Genomic DNA, 17,491 nt, shown 5'->3' on the forward strand with positions numbered 1-17,491 from the left:
CATAACTAAGCTACAGAGTAGACCTATTAAAAACGTGGTTCCTTCTTTGCCTAAGGTAAATGACATTTCATAAGGAATTTTACCATTATTATAGTCTGTTATATTTAATAGATAATAAATCTTTAAAATCTCTCTATATCCACTGGTTTGTATTAACATATACCACATAGAAAATGAGCAGTTGACTCTTACTAGATGTAAAAAAGCAACTCCTGAAGCACTAAAACCTAGACACTAAATTTAGTGGGGTAAACCCTAGGATCCCTAAGAGAGATGAATGCAGGAAAACTGACTTATCTTATTTCTTAAAAACAAAATACTAATATTTCACACACGACTTCGTATAGCCAGCTGAAAAATGGCACACACTAGTTAATATGCCACCAAATGCTTCCCAATTGCTTTGTTTTTGTAAAAACATAACTGTTGGCATCAGCTGTAACGTGTTCCAACCTATACCTGCATGTCACTGCTACTTAATCCTGACCTCCCTAAATAGTCAAGGCTAGTTGGATTTGAATGCTTTGAGAAATAAAAAGTAGCCACAGATCTCTGAGAATTAATCTGATATTTAGAACTAAGTTTCAATGTTATTATAAACTGATTTGACATTTATAGCTTAACCATTTTGTTCTCCTGTTGGACAATCTCATCAAACATCTACATCAAATGTAGTCATTCTGAGACCATGACAAAGTGAGACAAAAGGAGGTCACTGGACACCCCACAAAATACGAAACATCTTTATCTTATGAAATCAGTGACAGCTATTTCTTCTTTCTAGTCTGCCCTCCCTGTAAGATTGAAAACCAATCAAAACATTGCTTCCACTTTCTGACAGCACCGAATCCAGAGCAAGCCCCCACTTCCTTAGACCCTCTCCCAAATTATCCAAAATCCAAATTCTAACACCCTCTTACCGAGACACCCCAGGGTTCCTTATGTTCTTTGTGGCAAGGAGTAATAAATCCAAATTGTTCAACTACACTTGCTGGTCTTTGGCTGAAGGGCATTCACAATTGTGAGAACAGCAGAATGCAAATAGACTAAAAGGTTCTAGGCTTACAAAATGACTCTAAAACATGGCTTATTAACATACATTTAAATTCACAGGGAGGGCAGCTTTGGATGACTTTGGCATAAGATTTCTTCCATTTTGCTTTTAATGTCAAGACCATACTAAAAAGTTTTGAATGGCTCAGATAAAGTAAAAAGCATTACTGATGATCATAAAGAAAACTGTCAAGGCATAGGAGAAGCCTATCTAGTCAAGTTTATTACCAAAATGAGCAGGAGTTAGTCAAGGTTCATTCCAATTGGAGGCATGTCCAAGTATCTAGGCTACACCCAGGTTTACGGGTATTTTAAAACAAGGGCTCCAGGAACATGCTCAACAATAATAAAACTAAAGATCTAAAGAAAAAGTCAAAGAGGGTAACATTTTTGGCAACAAAAGCCCTCACCTTAACTATTGGAACATCTGGATAGTAAGTTAGCTGTGAGAAGAAAATGAAGATTTTTGTATGTGCTCTTTCACTGAAATTTTTAATGTGCAGAATCTCCCACTTGGCAGCTGAATGTTATTTCTGTAAGTATTAATCACATCCAGAGGTACAAAAACCAAAAATCCAAATTTAGCACAAATAACAAGTTTCTTTAACACAAACAAATCTACCGTAGACACGAAGAAAGAATTTTATAAATATATATATTTCTTTTTGGACAGAGTGTCTCACTCTGTCACCTGGGCTAGAGTGCTGTGGCGTCAGCCTAGCTCACAGCAACCTCAAACTCCTGGGCTCAAGCGATCCTACTGCCTCAGCCTCCTGAGTAGCTGGGACTACAGGTACATGCCACCACGCCTGACTGATTTTTTGTACTTTTTAGTAGAGACAGGGTCTCGATCTTGTTCAGGCTGGTCTTGAACTCCTGCCCTCAAGTGATCTTCCTGCTTCAACTTCCTAGAATGCTAGGATTACAGGCATGAGCCACCACACCTGGCCAAAAAAATACATATTTTAAAACTAATCTATTGATATGTTTAACATAAAAGTTAAAAACTAGAAGTCGTTGAGAACTTGAAGGAAATGATAATCAAAAAGGTCCTATCTGCCCCCCTAAAAAGGGCAGAAAACATGTTTTTATCAACTATAAAATCAACTTTTTAAAAAGCCTATGAAAAAATCCCACCTATTTCCCACCTTCTAGATACAACTAGAAGACTTTCACGTCTAGGTTGTAGGGCCATGGGGTAAGTATGTGCCAGCTGCCCAAGTTCCTACTGTTTGCTTCAGGGCCCTGGAAAACGTCTGGAGCTGCAGTCTGAGACTGCAAACATAAAAGTCATTGTCTTCAAAAGCACATCATTTTTTAGGAAATCTGCACTATGTGGGAGTTCTGGGTGAGAGACAGGTAAATTTTCACCCTCACTGCCCTCTATTCATGCTGTACACATTGCAATCTCATTTCTCTTGTTAGATAGGCTATTACCACTTACTTTTTATGGATCATGGTTACTTAATAAGCAGGAGCTACAATTTAAACTCATCTTTGGATACCATCACACAGGTCAAAACCAGGAACTTCAATATAACAAGAACCAATTTTTTAAAAAAATGTTTAAAGGCTTGTTAAAATAAAAAATATTTATAAAATGTAATGCCTGTGTAACACACAGTAGAAAAAGGAAATGTGGTCTCCCTAAGATCATGTGGGAAATTAGATATTAACAAATATTTTAGGGAACAATAGGTTAAATATTCATAAGCTCCATTTTAAAACAGGTTTAGTAGCTTTAACCTGTATTCATATTGCCGTATTAGAAGTAAACTACTAGGAAGGCAGACCTTTGTACTAAATCAAAACCTCCCCTGTGTATCTCTTTTAAATTTTTTTTTTAATTTTGGATATGTAGATTTATTGCCTGGTAATGTTTAGCAATGTTTAACTCATGTGTGATTCTAAAATAATGATGAAGAAAACACCAGTGTTGACTACTTTAAAGACCAGACCTCAACAACTGTGCCAAAACTTAACCTTTACAATGACCATAGTCCTCAGCGTATCTCCTGGTCAAGGACTAAAATTTTCCTCCACCTTTGCTAAGCCTTTCAAACACCTATCATTTCATGGGCTTTCATTTCTAATATATGCTTCCTAAATCAAAAATGTATCAGCTGGCCGGGTTCAGTGGCTAACACCTGTAGTCCAGCACTTTGGGAGGCTAAGGCAGGAGGACTGCTTGAAGCCAAGAGTTTGAGCAGCGTGAGCAACACAGAGAGACCCCATCTCTACAAAAAATAAGAAAACTTAGTGGGGCATAGTGACACACACCTACAGCCCAAACTACTCGGTGGGCCGAGGCAAGAGGATCACTTGAGCCCAAGAGTTTGAGGCTGTAGTGAGCTTTGATCATGCCACTCACTACACTCCATCCTGGGTGACAGAGTGAGACCTTGTCTCTAAAAACACAAATTAAAATTAAAAAGTATCATCTTATTTCTTCAAGTGGGAAAAAAGATACGTAAAAAAAGTCAAAATATAAAGAAAAAAAATTACATTTAGGGGCCAGGCACAGTGGCTCATGCTTGCAATTCTAGCACTTTAGGAGGCCAAGGTGGGAGGATCGTTTGAGGCCAGGAGTTTGAGATCAGCCTGAGCAAGAGATCTCCACAAAAAATAGAAAAAAATTAGCTGGGTGTGGTGGTATATGCCTGTAGTCCCGGCTACTTGGGAGGCTGAGGCAGGGGGATCTCTTGAGCCCAGGAGTTTGAGCTTGCAGTAAACTATGGTGATGCCACTATACTCTAGCTGTGGTTAGAGTGAGACTCTCTCAAAAAAAACAAATAAGATAAAAATAAATATATAATCACATTTGAAACAGTTATAATAATTTTAAAAGTTAAGGTATTTTATAGCAACTGATCTAATGATTCCTCTGGAATTTAACAAACTGAATTAAATGCCTAGTGAATACTCTTAAAATTTTTGTTTTAATAAACATTTTATTTTCACCCAGAAGACCATTAGGAATTTATATTTGCATGGCACATTAAAACTGTAAAACTAAAAATATTCTCAAAAATAAATGATATAGACCAGGTTGTGGTGGCTCACGCCTGTAATTCTAGCACTCTGGGAGACCGAGGCGGGAAGACTGCTTGAGCTCAGGAGTTCGAGACCAGCCTGAGCCAAGAACCAGACCCCATCTCTACTAAAAATAGAAAGAAATGAGCTGGATAACTAAAAACATATAGAAAAAATTAGCCGGGCATGGTGGTGCATGCCTGTAATCCCAGCTACTCGGGAGGCTGAAGCAGAAGGATTGCTTGAGCCCAGGAGTTTGAGGTTGCTGTGAGCTAGGCTGACACCATGGCAACAGAGTGAGACTCTGCCTCAAAAATAAATAAATGATATAAATGGAACAGTTTGCAGAAATTTCTGCAAACTAAATGAAATGATCTGATTCAATCATTACTAAAAAAAAGTTCTGAAATTATTAATAACACCAAACTGGTATGTAAATATTCAGGACCTAGAGAAAGAACATTAAAACCGGGTACTGTACTATATGACTTAAAGAAAGGAGCAGGATTTTAGTACAGAAATCACTAAACTGAAGATGCTCTTTAATTCCAGATGTCACCTTTAGTACCAATCTGTTTACTCTTAGAATCACTTGGTCAGCCCACATCTGCTGCAGCCTATGTAAGGATTTGGCTCCCACCCTGCAACAAATTACACCATAGACTCTGGGGACAGACAGGTTATACTTCAGCTGGTCTGTCAAACTGACAAGTTTGATGGGGTGGAGGTAGACGATGATCAGGATGGCCCAACCAGATGGGATTAGATTCCTGTGTTTAAATCTTGTCTACTGCAACAAAAAATACAAATAGTATATGTTCCCCTAGACTCCTTACTGCTGATCATCTTACTTACCCCAAATGGCAAAAAAATAAAATAAAATAAATTTAAAAAAAATAAATTACAAAATGCCGTTTTACCAGAGCTCATCTAACTTTCTTATCACTAAATGAAGTTAGGAATTAATAATTTCTGTGATTAAGATTGGTCAGCAAGAAAAAAACCTACTCTCCCCCCACCCCAGGAAAACTAAATGCTGTCCTGATGAAACATTCTGGACATCAATGACCACAGCCTACTGCAATGTGATGAGCTGTGAAGACTGTTCATTGCCAATGTATACAGCAAGGCCTGTGTGGAACTTCATCAATTAAAGAAACATGTCTGAAGAAATGGGACAACTAGGGAAGTGCTGGACATGGTGCTGAAAGGAAGAGGCCATGTCTTTTAAATTTTTACCAGTAAAAGAACCAAGCACAGCATGTTGGCCACAGTGGATAATCATTAAATATTTTATGCATCTAACAATTAATTAAGATAAATTTTTAAATGCTTCTATAAGACCTTACAAAGGCCAATTCTTACTTCATTATCTGTTGGATTTTTTACATCTAAAAACATTAGAAAATCAAGACAACACTGTTTAAACAAGTGGTCACATTTATAAACTACTTGTAAATAAAAACCTGTATCACTGTAATAACAATAACTGAAAAACATTTAAGTAAGAAAAATAAAATACACTTCTGAAATAACCATTTTTATTCTTAAATATGCCAGAGTATGGATGGTTCTGAAATTAGCTTTGGAAATATAATAGCAGCTGACATTGATTGAACACTCTTTATGTGAAGGCACTAGTTAAACGCTTCTCATCAATTAATGCATTTAATTCTCAATATTACTCATTAAGGTCAGTACTATTTCTTAATCCCCATTTTATAGTGGGGATTCAGACACAGTACTGCAACTTGCCCAGTGTCACACACCTGCTAAGGGCTAAAACTGTGCACTAACATCCAGGTTCTAGAGCCTGTGGCTGTAATCATATGCAGTGCTGTCTCTTGATACACTAACTTTCATTGAGCTGCTTTTAGTAGCAGGAAACTAGCAGATGAAGCTACTTAGAACAAGTAATAAAACATCAGACTATGTTCAAAAGAATATAGAAGCAAATCAGTGAAAGATAACTAAGACAACTCTACACAATGTAAGGTGAAATAATAGAAACCACAAAATAAATTTCATTAACAGGAGAGAAAAAGGAAAAATAATTTAATGAAAAATATTTTTCAAAGCCTAAACTACCTAATAAAATACTATGGTGGGAATTGGGCATGAAGGAATCTTTGGACTACAAAAAATAGTCTTTATCTTATCTAGAGGTTGATTAGATAGGTATATAAATATGTAAAATACATTATACTATACATTTAAGATCTGTGCACTTTACTGTATATATCTGTATATACAATTAAAAAGCATAAATATATATTTTAAAATATTTTTAAAAGATTAGGTAGATTTTGAGGCTCCATTCACTACTTCAAACAATAGGGTAAATAACATCCAACGGGCTGGGCGCGGTGGCTCACGCCTGTAATCCTAGCACTCTGGGAGGCCGAGGCGGGTGGATCGCTCGAGGTCAGGAGTTCGAGATCAGCCTGAGCAAGAGTGAGACCCTGTCTCTACTAAAAATAGAAAGAAATTATCTGGCCAACTAAAAATATATATAGAAAAAAAATTAGCCGGGCGTGGTGGCACATGCCTGTAGTCCCAGCTACTCGGGAGGCTGAGGCAGTAGGATCAGCTTAAGCCCAGGAGTTTGAGGTTGCTGTGAGCTAGGCTGACGCCACGGCACTCACTCTAGCCCGGGCAACACAGCGAGACTCTGTCTCAAAAAAAAAATAAATAAATAACATCCAACGATTAGCAGAAGTTGGCAACATCTCCTTTTGGAATATATCCTATCCACATAACCCTCTGTAATGAATGTGTCTACATGCTTGACTTTCAGATTTTCCAGAACTGAGTTCACCCTAAAATACAAAACTATGCTTCACAGACAACATAATTCAGGTTAAATATTATCAAATCCAACCATCCATATGAAAAGGAAATCCCTTTGATAATCTCCCTAGCAGGCGATAAGCTAAATGTGGCAAAATTTCAGCAAAGGGAAGCCCAAGAGCTCACACAACAGTCTTGTTCTCTTATCTTTCTACAGAAAGAAATTTTTATAATTAAATCCAAATACAATGTCCTATATCATCCCTCTATCCTCCCTACCCTCTACATTCCAGACCTATACAAAATAAATCCAATTTTACTTCCATATAAAATTCCTTAAATATTTGAAAATGACTATAACCCTCTTCAAAGTTCCTTTTAACCAACCTGAATACCAAACATCCATTTACTGCTTCTCATGATTTCCAGACTCTTCTCCATTCTAATCAACTCCCCTTAAAAATGAAGCTCCACCATTCTGAACATCTATTTTTATTAAATGGGGAAGGGCATGACACCTCAAGAGTTCACGTCAATCATCTAAAACCCAGGACTGTTTATATGAACTCTAGTAAACCAGTCTAATAAACTCTGGAATTGAGGCTAGAAACTTAAGTACAGGACTTTACATTTATCTCCATTTAAAATTTTACATTTAAATTTCTGTTAAGATAAATATTAAGATATTTATATTTATATATTACATAAATATTAAGATAAGTATGAGATATTTATACTTATCTTAATATTTATCTTAATGAATAGATCACCATATCTTCTCAAATCCTGAAATCTAGATAACCACTACTTGTAGTTTTGACCATCTGTAAATTCACAAAGAAATCCATTTAAATTAATAAAAAAAGTTAACCAGGATGGGGCTAAGACATGAATTTTCTAGCATACTTGCCTCATAGGTAACATCGAGTGAAAACTTATTTTGGGAGTGACCTTTCAATCATGCAGCATAAAGCCACATTCCTCTACCATGACCCATAGATTAGTTCAGAAGATTGCCTATGGTCTGGCTACTGTGTCCTTGACCCCTCTAGTAATCCCATAAAAACAGGGTCGTTTTAGCATGACGTAATTCCAAATCACTTATTCTCTGCAGAAGCTGTAATGCCCCTTAATGAGCATTCTGGAAAGAGGCTTCTTTTTTTGTGTGATCAGAGCCTGTGTGTGCATACATGTGTATGTATATGTGTTGGTGCCTTTTTAAAAAAGTTGTATGTGTGGCAGTCATCCAGGAAGTTCATTTCAGAAGAGTACACATTACAAATTATTTATTAGAAACATCAGTCATTAAGCCTTAAAGGACTAAGAACTACTAATTTAACCTGTGATGACTGATAGCACCACAAATTACTTTTAATAATATACAAAAAATTTCTTTTGGGGATAAAAGATTCAGCTCCCTGATAAGCAGTTTCTAGGACCCACCTTTATACTCCTTGATTCTGTGCTCATGTCAACTTCCCTCAGTATTCTGTGATTGTTTCCATGTGGCAGAATACTTATAATTTCAATTTTTAATGAAACAAACCTGGAAACTGAGAGGACGCCACAGTCGTTAAGAGGCAAAGGGAGAAGGCCATGCTAAAGAGGCTATGTATACTCAATATTAACTCTGTCCTCTCAAAGCACTACAGTAAATACTAAAATATAAATTCAGGGGAAAAAAACAGAAACAGGCATTGGCAGATTGGTTTTGAGAGATTTAATGTGCACTTGGAGAAATTAAGGCTATTTTCTGAAGCAATCTTTAAAAAAGAATAAATGACCTAGAAACTACCATTTCTTCCCTTAAATAGAAATTCTTATTCTGGTCTCTTTGTAACTAAAGAGATCACAGCACTGTAGGTGCTTCTTAGAAATTGCTGAGATATGGTTTCCTGGTATATCATAAAAATGAGTAAAGGAAATAACTGACTATGGAAAAAAACAGTATTTGTTTTGGTACTTTAATTCTCTCATTGACAAAACATTATTTTATGATACCATACTTAAATCATACACTTTATTAAAGGATTTACTATAAATTAAAAAGCCGAAGCATATTACATATTTATCTAATTTTATCAATCTTTCCAAAGCTCAGAATTTTAACTTTAAAAACTATCAAAGACTTGATTAGCTGGGAAGCTCTGTAATATAACAGGGTAGAGGTAACTAATTCACCAGCAAATAAAAATCTAAGTCTCACTCAAAATAAACTGAAGCAGACAACTACAGAATATTTAATAAACACAAAGATATAAAGGCTCTTTCTGAAAATCGACTGCCTAAATTATTAGTCATTATTAGTCATTATCAAATGGATTTATTACTGTTAAAAAATTGGGATTTTTTTTTTTTTTAAAGGGACAAGGTTTCACCCTGCCACCCAGGCTGGAGTACACTGGCATGATGACAGCTCACTACAATCTAGAACTAAAAAGTTGGGATCTTCATATACAAGAGTGTCTGAAAATGGCTCCTGACTCTTAATTAAAACACTGAATACAACAGCAGCAGTGTGCAGCTCCACCAGCCCAAGAAAGCCACAGATTTATTTTCAACAAGTTTTTGCCATATTATGTACAATATTTTAAATACGAAAATTTAAAACAGTTCCTGTAAAAATAGGAACACACCATATAAAATGAATATTTTAGGACTCTACTAATTTCTTTAAATAATGTGCCTTAGAAGTTAAATAGTAAGTCTTTTTCCCAGATTATTATTTATGTCAGAGAACCTACCAAGAGTTTATATAATCCAGTCTTTTCAGGATAGCAGAGAGAAAAGAGCTGTAAATAAATTCCTCAAAATAAGAAACTACAGATAGAGAAAACAGGCAGCTATATGGGTCCACGTAGTTGTTTGGATGATTAAATGAGATGTGCTTGAAGTGCTTTTAATATTCAAACATGCTATGTCTGAAAGGAGTTACTCTGCTATGAGGCTATGTTAAAGCAATCTAGGTATTTTTGTTTTTTGTTTTAGACAAAATTTGGAGGAATATTTTGTTAAAACCTTGTAGAAATACATTACGTTCATTATCATAAAACACATGGTTTACCAATGTTACTTTAATACATACAATTATTTCCAATAAAAAAGCATCAGTTTTTCTTGAACACTCAGACACTGTAAACATGTCTTCACACAGTTCAAAACACAATGCTGAACCAAAAGATCCTTGTGGAGGAGAGGGGTTATCTTACCGAGTAAAAACCATAGTCATATGTAATCAGGAAGAAGCATACAGAGACTGATCAAAAGTATTAATACTATTTTTCTTCTTAAGCTGTATGGTGAGTACGCACAGGTTCTACTTAATCTCCGTAAGTGCTATATTAGAAAACTAAAAACCAATCTTACTTCCTAAATTAAGTCTTAGTATAATTCCTCATGTTCATGTTCTATTTTTATAACCTATTATATACCTTATACTCCAATCTGAACCGTTCATTGTGGTTTAAAATTTTTGTTGTTAAATATATCATACATTCAAAACCTATAACCTACATGGGAAGTTTTAAAGAATGTTAAAATGAACTTCAGTACCTAAACTAGTTACCTCTACTCCCTTCTCCCTACCAAAATCTTTACTTCACAATTCTGTCATTACAGTTTAGGAAGATACTGTTAAATATGTGCCAACATTTTTCTTTAAAACAAAAAAATGCAGTTTAATATAGCGTAAACTCTAGAGCCAAACAACCTGGGTTCAAATCCTAACCCCATCTCTTATAAGACATGAGATATATATGACCTTTGACAGGTTTATTTAACTTTGGGTGCCTTGGTTTACTCATTTGTAAAATAGGGAACAATCAGTACTTTTCTCACAGAGTTAATGGGAAGATTAAATACTCAGAATATGCTGATACATAGTAAGTATAATGTGTCAGCTATTATTATTATTATTATTAAAATCAAGAAGGTAAAACAAAATTAAGCACGCTGAAACCTGTAAATTGGATTCTTTTTAAGAGTATAATGGCTCTCACTAAAATGTATTTCACTACTCTTACTCATTCTGAATTTTCAACCTGACAGTAGTGATTTGCTTTCACCTCTATGCTATACTCCTAATACTCACATGACTCTTCTCCAATATTATCAAAAGTCTTTAAAGTTTGTGAAAATATCTTACGTTCCCGACTTAAAGAAGCATGAGGATAGAGGTCATTCCTTTTTAAAAACTCTCTTAGGTAACTTGCATATGAGATATGCTCATTATTTATTAAATAGATTTTAATGGTATTATTTTACTTGAAGTAAAATGCTAAGTAACCTATAGGCTCACTTAGTCTCAAGTACTTCTGGTGTTTAAAATGTTATTTTAGGTCAGGTGCAGTGGCTCATGCCTGAAATCCTAGCAATTTGGGAGGCTGGGGCAGGAGGATCACTTGAGGCCAGGAGGTCAAGATCAGCGTAAGCAAGACCCTATCTCTACAAAAAATAGAAAAATTAGCCAGGCATGGTAACGCGCACGCACCTATAGTCCCAGCCACTTGGGAGGCTTAGGCAGGAGGATCACTTGAGCCCAGGAGTTTGAGGTTGCTGTGAGCTATAATGATGCCAATGCACTCTAGCCTGGGAGATGGAGCAAGACCCTGTCTTAATCAATCCATCAGTCAATCAATAATGGTCTTTTAATAACAGTAAATAAACGAGTGCCATAATTCATATTAGAAAAAAATGAATAAATCCATACAAACTATGGCAACTTAACACATGCTTCTGTAATGAGTGGACGTGTACATAGTGTTTCTCAATGCTGCAGTATAATCAATTTCACAAATGTCTGTTTTTCTAACCTATGAACCAACCAACAGAGCCTTTTGAGAAGCAAATCTCACAATAGAACTATGCTCATTAAAAACCTTAGAAAATACTGATTACTTTTCTCTTATGTAACTTTGTCCTTCTCCAAGAAGCATAAGAACAATCTCAAAAATGACACTAAAAACCAACTGTAAATTCTGCACTCAAAAGTACAGTATCATGGCTTCTGTTATACGCAGGGACCCTGAAGGCTTAAAACTGAAAGACTACATTGAGAAGACATGACTGTTGTCTTTGAATACTCAATGAGTTGCCATGTAGAAGAGAGTACAGACTTAATTTTTGGTATTCCAGAAGGCAAGACAAGTTGTAAGGCAGCAGATTCCTGATATAAGGGAAGAACTTTCTGAAAATCAGACTGTCTAAATTTGGAAAAGGGAATTATATGAAGTAATGAATACTGTAACACTGAAAATGCTTGTGAGTACAAGACTGTTTTTTAGCAATGTTGTAGAAAAGGTAAGTATTTGATAAAAAACTGGAGTATAATCAAAAACTCCCCTTAATGAGAATATTCTCGGATTTCCTTAACACTTAAAGTGTCCCCAGAGTGATGGCATGATGCACAACACTAACAATGCAAAGGAGTATGCTTACATGCCTGATAGTCACCGTCTATGTGAGCTATATAATACATCACCCTTAATATAGGGCAACTCACATTTGAGAGGTTGGAACATCCTATCCCTGTTTGTTGACTTTGTGATCCAATTTTCTCTCCCCAAGTAGAGCTAAATTAAGCTCACTCCAAATTTCATTCAAAGAACTTCACATCATCCCCCTGACCCACCAAGTGGAGAATGGGAAATCTCTGAGATACATAAAATTTAGGAAAGTGAGGAATGACAGAAGGTGGATAATTGGAATCTAACACTTCTACTATATCAGACTTGCTATCAGAACTACTGCCTGGGTGGAATAATTAACTGAGTTTAATATATTCATATTTGTCTCATACACTCATTGGGGTACTAAGAAAAAAATATGACTGTAAAGAAAGTAGAATATTTTTTAGAAAGAATCATAAGACATAAACTAGAACGTAAATCCTAAAAGTACATGGACGCTCCTCGTGCTTTTGTGCATGTTTGAATGCAATTTCCATAAGACCTAAAATAGAGCCCTCGTATAAAAAAAATAAACTCAACTCTCATTTAATTAATATAGACATGATACTGGTGTATTTTTTTTAAGCTACAAGAAGAAAAGGTAATGATTCTACATCCATTTAACTTTATCTAAATTCACCTGGACGAAAATCTAAAAACATTTAACTGCTAGATAGTATCTCTCGTACTCTCTAAATTTCAGAGGAAAACTTCTTAAGCACTATTTAGCAACAGCTTCATTACCAAAACTAAATAATGCTTCACTGGAACATGAGATTGAAAAATGTTATCACATAGCAGATTTTGTTCTTTTTTTAATCCAAGCTGCAGAGTGATTTTATATCAGACTTTAGGTAGTATACAGTCCACTGTAAAATTAATAATTTTGATACCTTGGAATTACTTTTACTAAATAAAAATTTTGTTTCCTCTATGTTTCTAAGGATTTTCAAAGCCTAGAAAATATTTTTCAACTTATTTCTGTTTAACAGCTAAGACATCTACTAATAGTGAGGAAAGATACAACATTAGTGTGGCATTAGGCTAGCAGTCAAGTGATAAGATTCTTGTCCTGGCTCTGAACCTATTTTACCTTGAACATTTCACTTGAGCCTCTGGATCATGGTGCTTATCCATAAAATAACTCAGACTAGATGATTTTAAAGACTCTACTTCATTCTGAAGTTGTAAAATATGACTTTCATAGTGAGGATACTCCTTCAATATGACAGGAACCCTTATCCTTATGCTAGCTACAGTGGTATCTTACGGATGAACCCAAACAAAATACAATGTCAGGAGTGTTTATGCAAATGTGATCAAATATACTGGCTTGAAATATGGGTTAAACTATCTCAAGAGTCTTTCTTGTCTAGCTAGCATCAACATTATATGCTGCAAATAAAGCTCTGAAAAGCTGTAAGAAACTTACAATTCAACCAAGACAACTAACTCTGCTGACTCTTGAACATAAGGAGAAATCTGTGAATAATAATTTCTTTACATCCAATATCTATGGCACCCATTTTTTCACCCTGCATTTCTGTGCCAGAGGAAGATGCTGCTTGTGTGGCACACTGGAATCAAGGGTATGGGGTAGAATGTACTGATGGTTATAACAGTATAGTCAACAGGTTCAAATGAAGCACTTGAGAATACTACCTTCCCAGTAAATAATACACTAATGGGGTTTAGTTAGAAGCATAAATGTTTTTGTTGTGTTATCTGTATTGCATATATATATATATATATATATATATATATATATATATATATATATACACCACATGGTTACTTCCTTAACTCTGATAGCACTGAATTCACATAAATGGCATTGATGTACCTGTTAATATTTTAACAGCCCCACTTTATGAAGTCAAATAATCTGGTCCAATAAACTAAAATAATCCAAGTGGAAATATGGATTTATTTTGTGGAATGAAGAAATTCATAGAGGTTTATTTATAATTATGAAATCAGTAAAAGTAAACAAGCTATCCCTCCCAAACTTAGTAGGCGAGAGGGCCATGTAGTACAAATGTGGTATACTGATAAACTATTAATAGCTGCTTTCAGAAACAGCAATGCTGAGTAGTGTAGCTTTGAGACCTCTATGTTGTCAGTTAATTCATATTGTAAGCACTGCTAGGAGAACGTGAGCTATTTAAATAAAATTACAGTGTCAATATGTTGGGGAAAGGTATCCTGGATATAAGATAGGAAAAGAAACAGTCCTAAAAGATACACACAAATAAGCAAGTAATGGGGGAGGGAGAGCTCTTGTATTCAACCTATAGCTAAAAAAATTCAAAGACAATATTAGTCGTAAAAGTCTACAAAATGATTGTAAACTAGAGAGAGTCTGAGTTTCTTCGAAGAGCCTGAGATGGTGTGTATATGTGAAAAAATTAATGGAGATGTAAGCCGGTATTGCAGTATTGTGATGATTTAACCACAAATGCCTTCCCTATTTAAATATTCCAATCAGTACTGTTAGTACACGTACCTCGGAGAATTCTTTCCTCATGGCAACGAAGAAAGTCCCAGATTCTAACAGTGCCGTCATCAGAGCATGTAGCAAATTTATTATCCGTGGGTGAGAAACTGTTACATGAAGACACACAGCAGGGGAAAGAAGTCAGCATTTAACAGATTATCTGTGCTTCTCAGACAGGGAAAAATAAAAATACTGTGCTGCATTATAAACAGGAGAGGGAAGAATCCAGTGAAGAAGGCCTTAAAGAGAATGTTGTCAGCTAACACACGCATCTCAAAAGAAGACTTCAACTGAGTAGTTGCTTCTTAGTTTTCAATCATCAATATTCAGAGACCTTTACAAGTGTATTATCAGTACTAACGTACCCATGCTCCTCCTTTCAGTAGTAGTTTCTATCATATCAGCAAATTACATATAAGTTGATTTAAGTGTTGAAACTAAATGGATTCTATTTTTGCAATATTCCTGCAGTCTTTTAAATCACACAGAAATACTGCTCAAAAAAATTAGCATCAGCTTCTGCCTCAGACACTTCATGAAATGATAAGCTGAAAAACTGTGGGCAAGCTATTAAAAACCTGGTTGCTAAATAGCCGTACATACAATGCTTCTCATTTATGCAAAAGTTCTGTGGAAGACGTTCACACCTTCTTCTAGGGCAAGTAACTCCATGAATGTTGCACCTTTTGAAGAAGACTTTAAAACAGGGACATTCAGACTTATGTTTAAAGCCAAGGAATCTGCTGCAAAAGAGGGAGCCAGTTTATCTTCTCAGTACCGAAAGATCTTCAAATTTCTCAACTAACTCTAAGAACTCCCTTGAACTTTTGAATCCTATGACTAAGAAAGGACCAACAGTGAAAACTCAATATATGGGTATGACACTAAGGCAAAGTCTATAAAGTAGAAGCATGTTTATCCAACAATTTCTGTTAAGATTTTGAAAGCAGAAACCAATGACTACGGTGGATGTTTCTGTAACGATGTCAACCTCCTCCCATACGTGGGTGGTACAACCTTAAAGAATGCTGCTTAGCTTTATTCTGAGGCTGCAGCAATTCTTCAGGCTTGTGTTTGAAACTTTTTTTTCCAGTTTACTATACATATCTGATTGATATGTAAAAATGTACAATTCACTGAAAATATTTTAAACTCCACTTATACATTTACATAACTGATGTTATCAACAGTGAATCAGAAGAAAAGTCCTAGAGTCTTCTTGACAATGGTCTGCTTACAGCTGCAAAGCTTGAAGAACCCATTCATTAATCCGTAAATGTTTGCCACATCCAGAGAGTTATCTGCGAGGGTTTTTAGTTCTATACTTTCCTTTTGAAGTCATAGCATAACCAAGCCAACCAGGTCTTCACTTAAGCCTTTTTTTTTTCTTGTATTTTGTGTGAATTCTGAAGATGTTTTCTGTAGGCTTTAGATTTTATTCAGTTATGTAATTAAAGACTGAATTCTTTATTTGGAATGAAATATTCTTATCTTACACAGTAGATAATAAAAAAGAATAACGTATACACATTATTAGCCATAAATAAAAAGAGAAAACCAGTGCAAAATGCGGCAGACAATACATCTCTAACATATTGCAAAGGCTGATACTGGGATAACACTACTTCAGAAAGGTGCCAGCAAAATGGTGAATGTGTGAAAACAAAGGAAAATATTGTGTTTATAGGGTGCAGAAAGTTTCCCAGAATCTGACAGAGCCCATGCATCTCTGCACCCAGAATACACTTAGAGAATAATTTAACCATGACAATAGGGACTACAGAAAATGGTATATTGTGTATAAACCTGGCCTCTCTAATCGCCTCCTTATGTGCCTGGAACATCTTGACGTTGTTCATGTTCGACTGCCAATATTTCACATATCCTCCGTGGTCTGCTGTCAACATCCACATGTCATTATGTGACCAAGTCATGGCCCTCACTGGGCTGTCGTGAGCCTGTGAAAACAGAAAACATTTGTAAGATACTGCTTCAAAGAATACAACATGGAAGGCTTACAGGAGCAATTATTAACTCACAGTAATGGTCTGTACAATTTTAAGTTTAACAATGCCAATGAAGTGACTATATCTCAAGTTCTTCACACTACCACAGGATGACACTACCATCTGATGATTACTGTTACCTGTAATATTGTTTCAAAATTGAAAGTGAGTCCATTCCACAAGGTGAACTCTCCACTAGAAGCTCCAGTGACCAACCGTCTTCCTTCTGGAGTCCACTGGGGGAGGAACAAAGACAGGTTATACAAGGGCACAAATATTTCCATTTCACTAATTTTGAAAACATTGAGAAAGTCTTTATTTATAAAAATAAACTGAAATTAACAGATAAAAGATTAAGTACTGACTTTCACTTAAGTGCAGCTTAGCTTTATAAGCAAGGATTTATCAGAAAATAACTTATCATTAAATTCTTTTCCTGTGTGCAAAGAAAGCTCTATCACTTTGGCTTATTAGCTAAATTAAAAATAAGTACATTATAAGTACACACACCTACGCACTCTATAAAGCATGTCAAAACAAAATATGCAAAAACCTCATTTTCCTAGGCTACATGGTAGACTAACATAAATAAGGTAGTCAGTAACCAGAAAAATTCAAAGACTCAATGAAAGAATTGGTGTCTTACAACTACCAGTGGACAACCC

The 17,491-nt window shown here is 35.5% G+C and overlaps 1 protein-coding gene across 5 annotated transcripts in view; it reads right to left on the minus strand.

Moving 5' to 3' along the window:
* WDR33 (WD repeat domain 33) overlaps nucleotides 1-17,491 on the minus strand; it is a 98,967-nt gene that overhangs the window by 41,518 nt on the left and 39,958 nt on the right. For all 5 annotated transcript variants that reach the window (XM_045558844.1, XM_045558847.1, XM_045558846.1 and 2 more), the window contains 3 exons: nucleotides 16,967-17,062; nucleotides 16,627-16,778; nucleotides 14,830-14,927 (listed from right to left, as the gene is read on the minus strand). In XM_045558844.1, coding sequence (XP_045414800.1) covers nucleotides 14,830-14,927; nucleotides 16,627-16,778; nucleotides 16,967-17,062 — 346 coding nt within the window. The remainder of the gene's footprint in view (nucleotides 1-14,829; nucleotides 14,928-16,626; nucleotides 16,779-16,966; nucleotides 17,063-17,491) is intronic.

The sequence above is a fragment of the Lemur catta genome, chromosome 8 (assembly GCF_020740605.2).
Source record: "Lemur catta isolate mLemCat1 chromosome 8, mLemCat1.pri, whole genome shotgun sequence".
In the NCBI taxonomy this organism is placed as follows: domain Eukaryota; kingdom Metazoa; phylum Chordata; class Mammalia; order Primates; family Lemuridae; genus Lemur; species Lemur catta.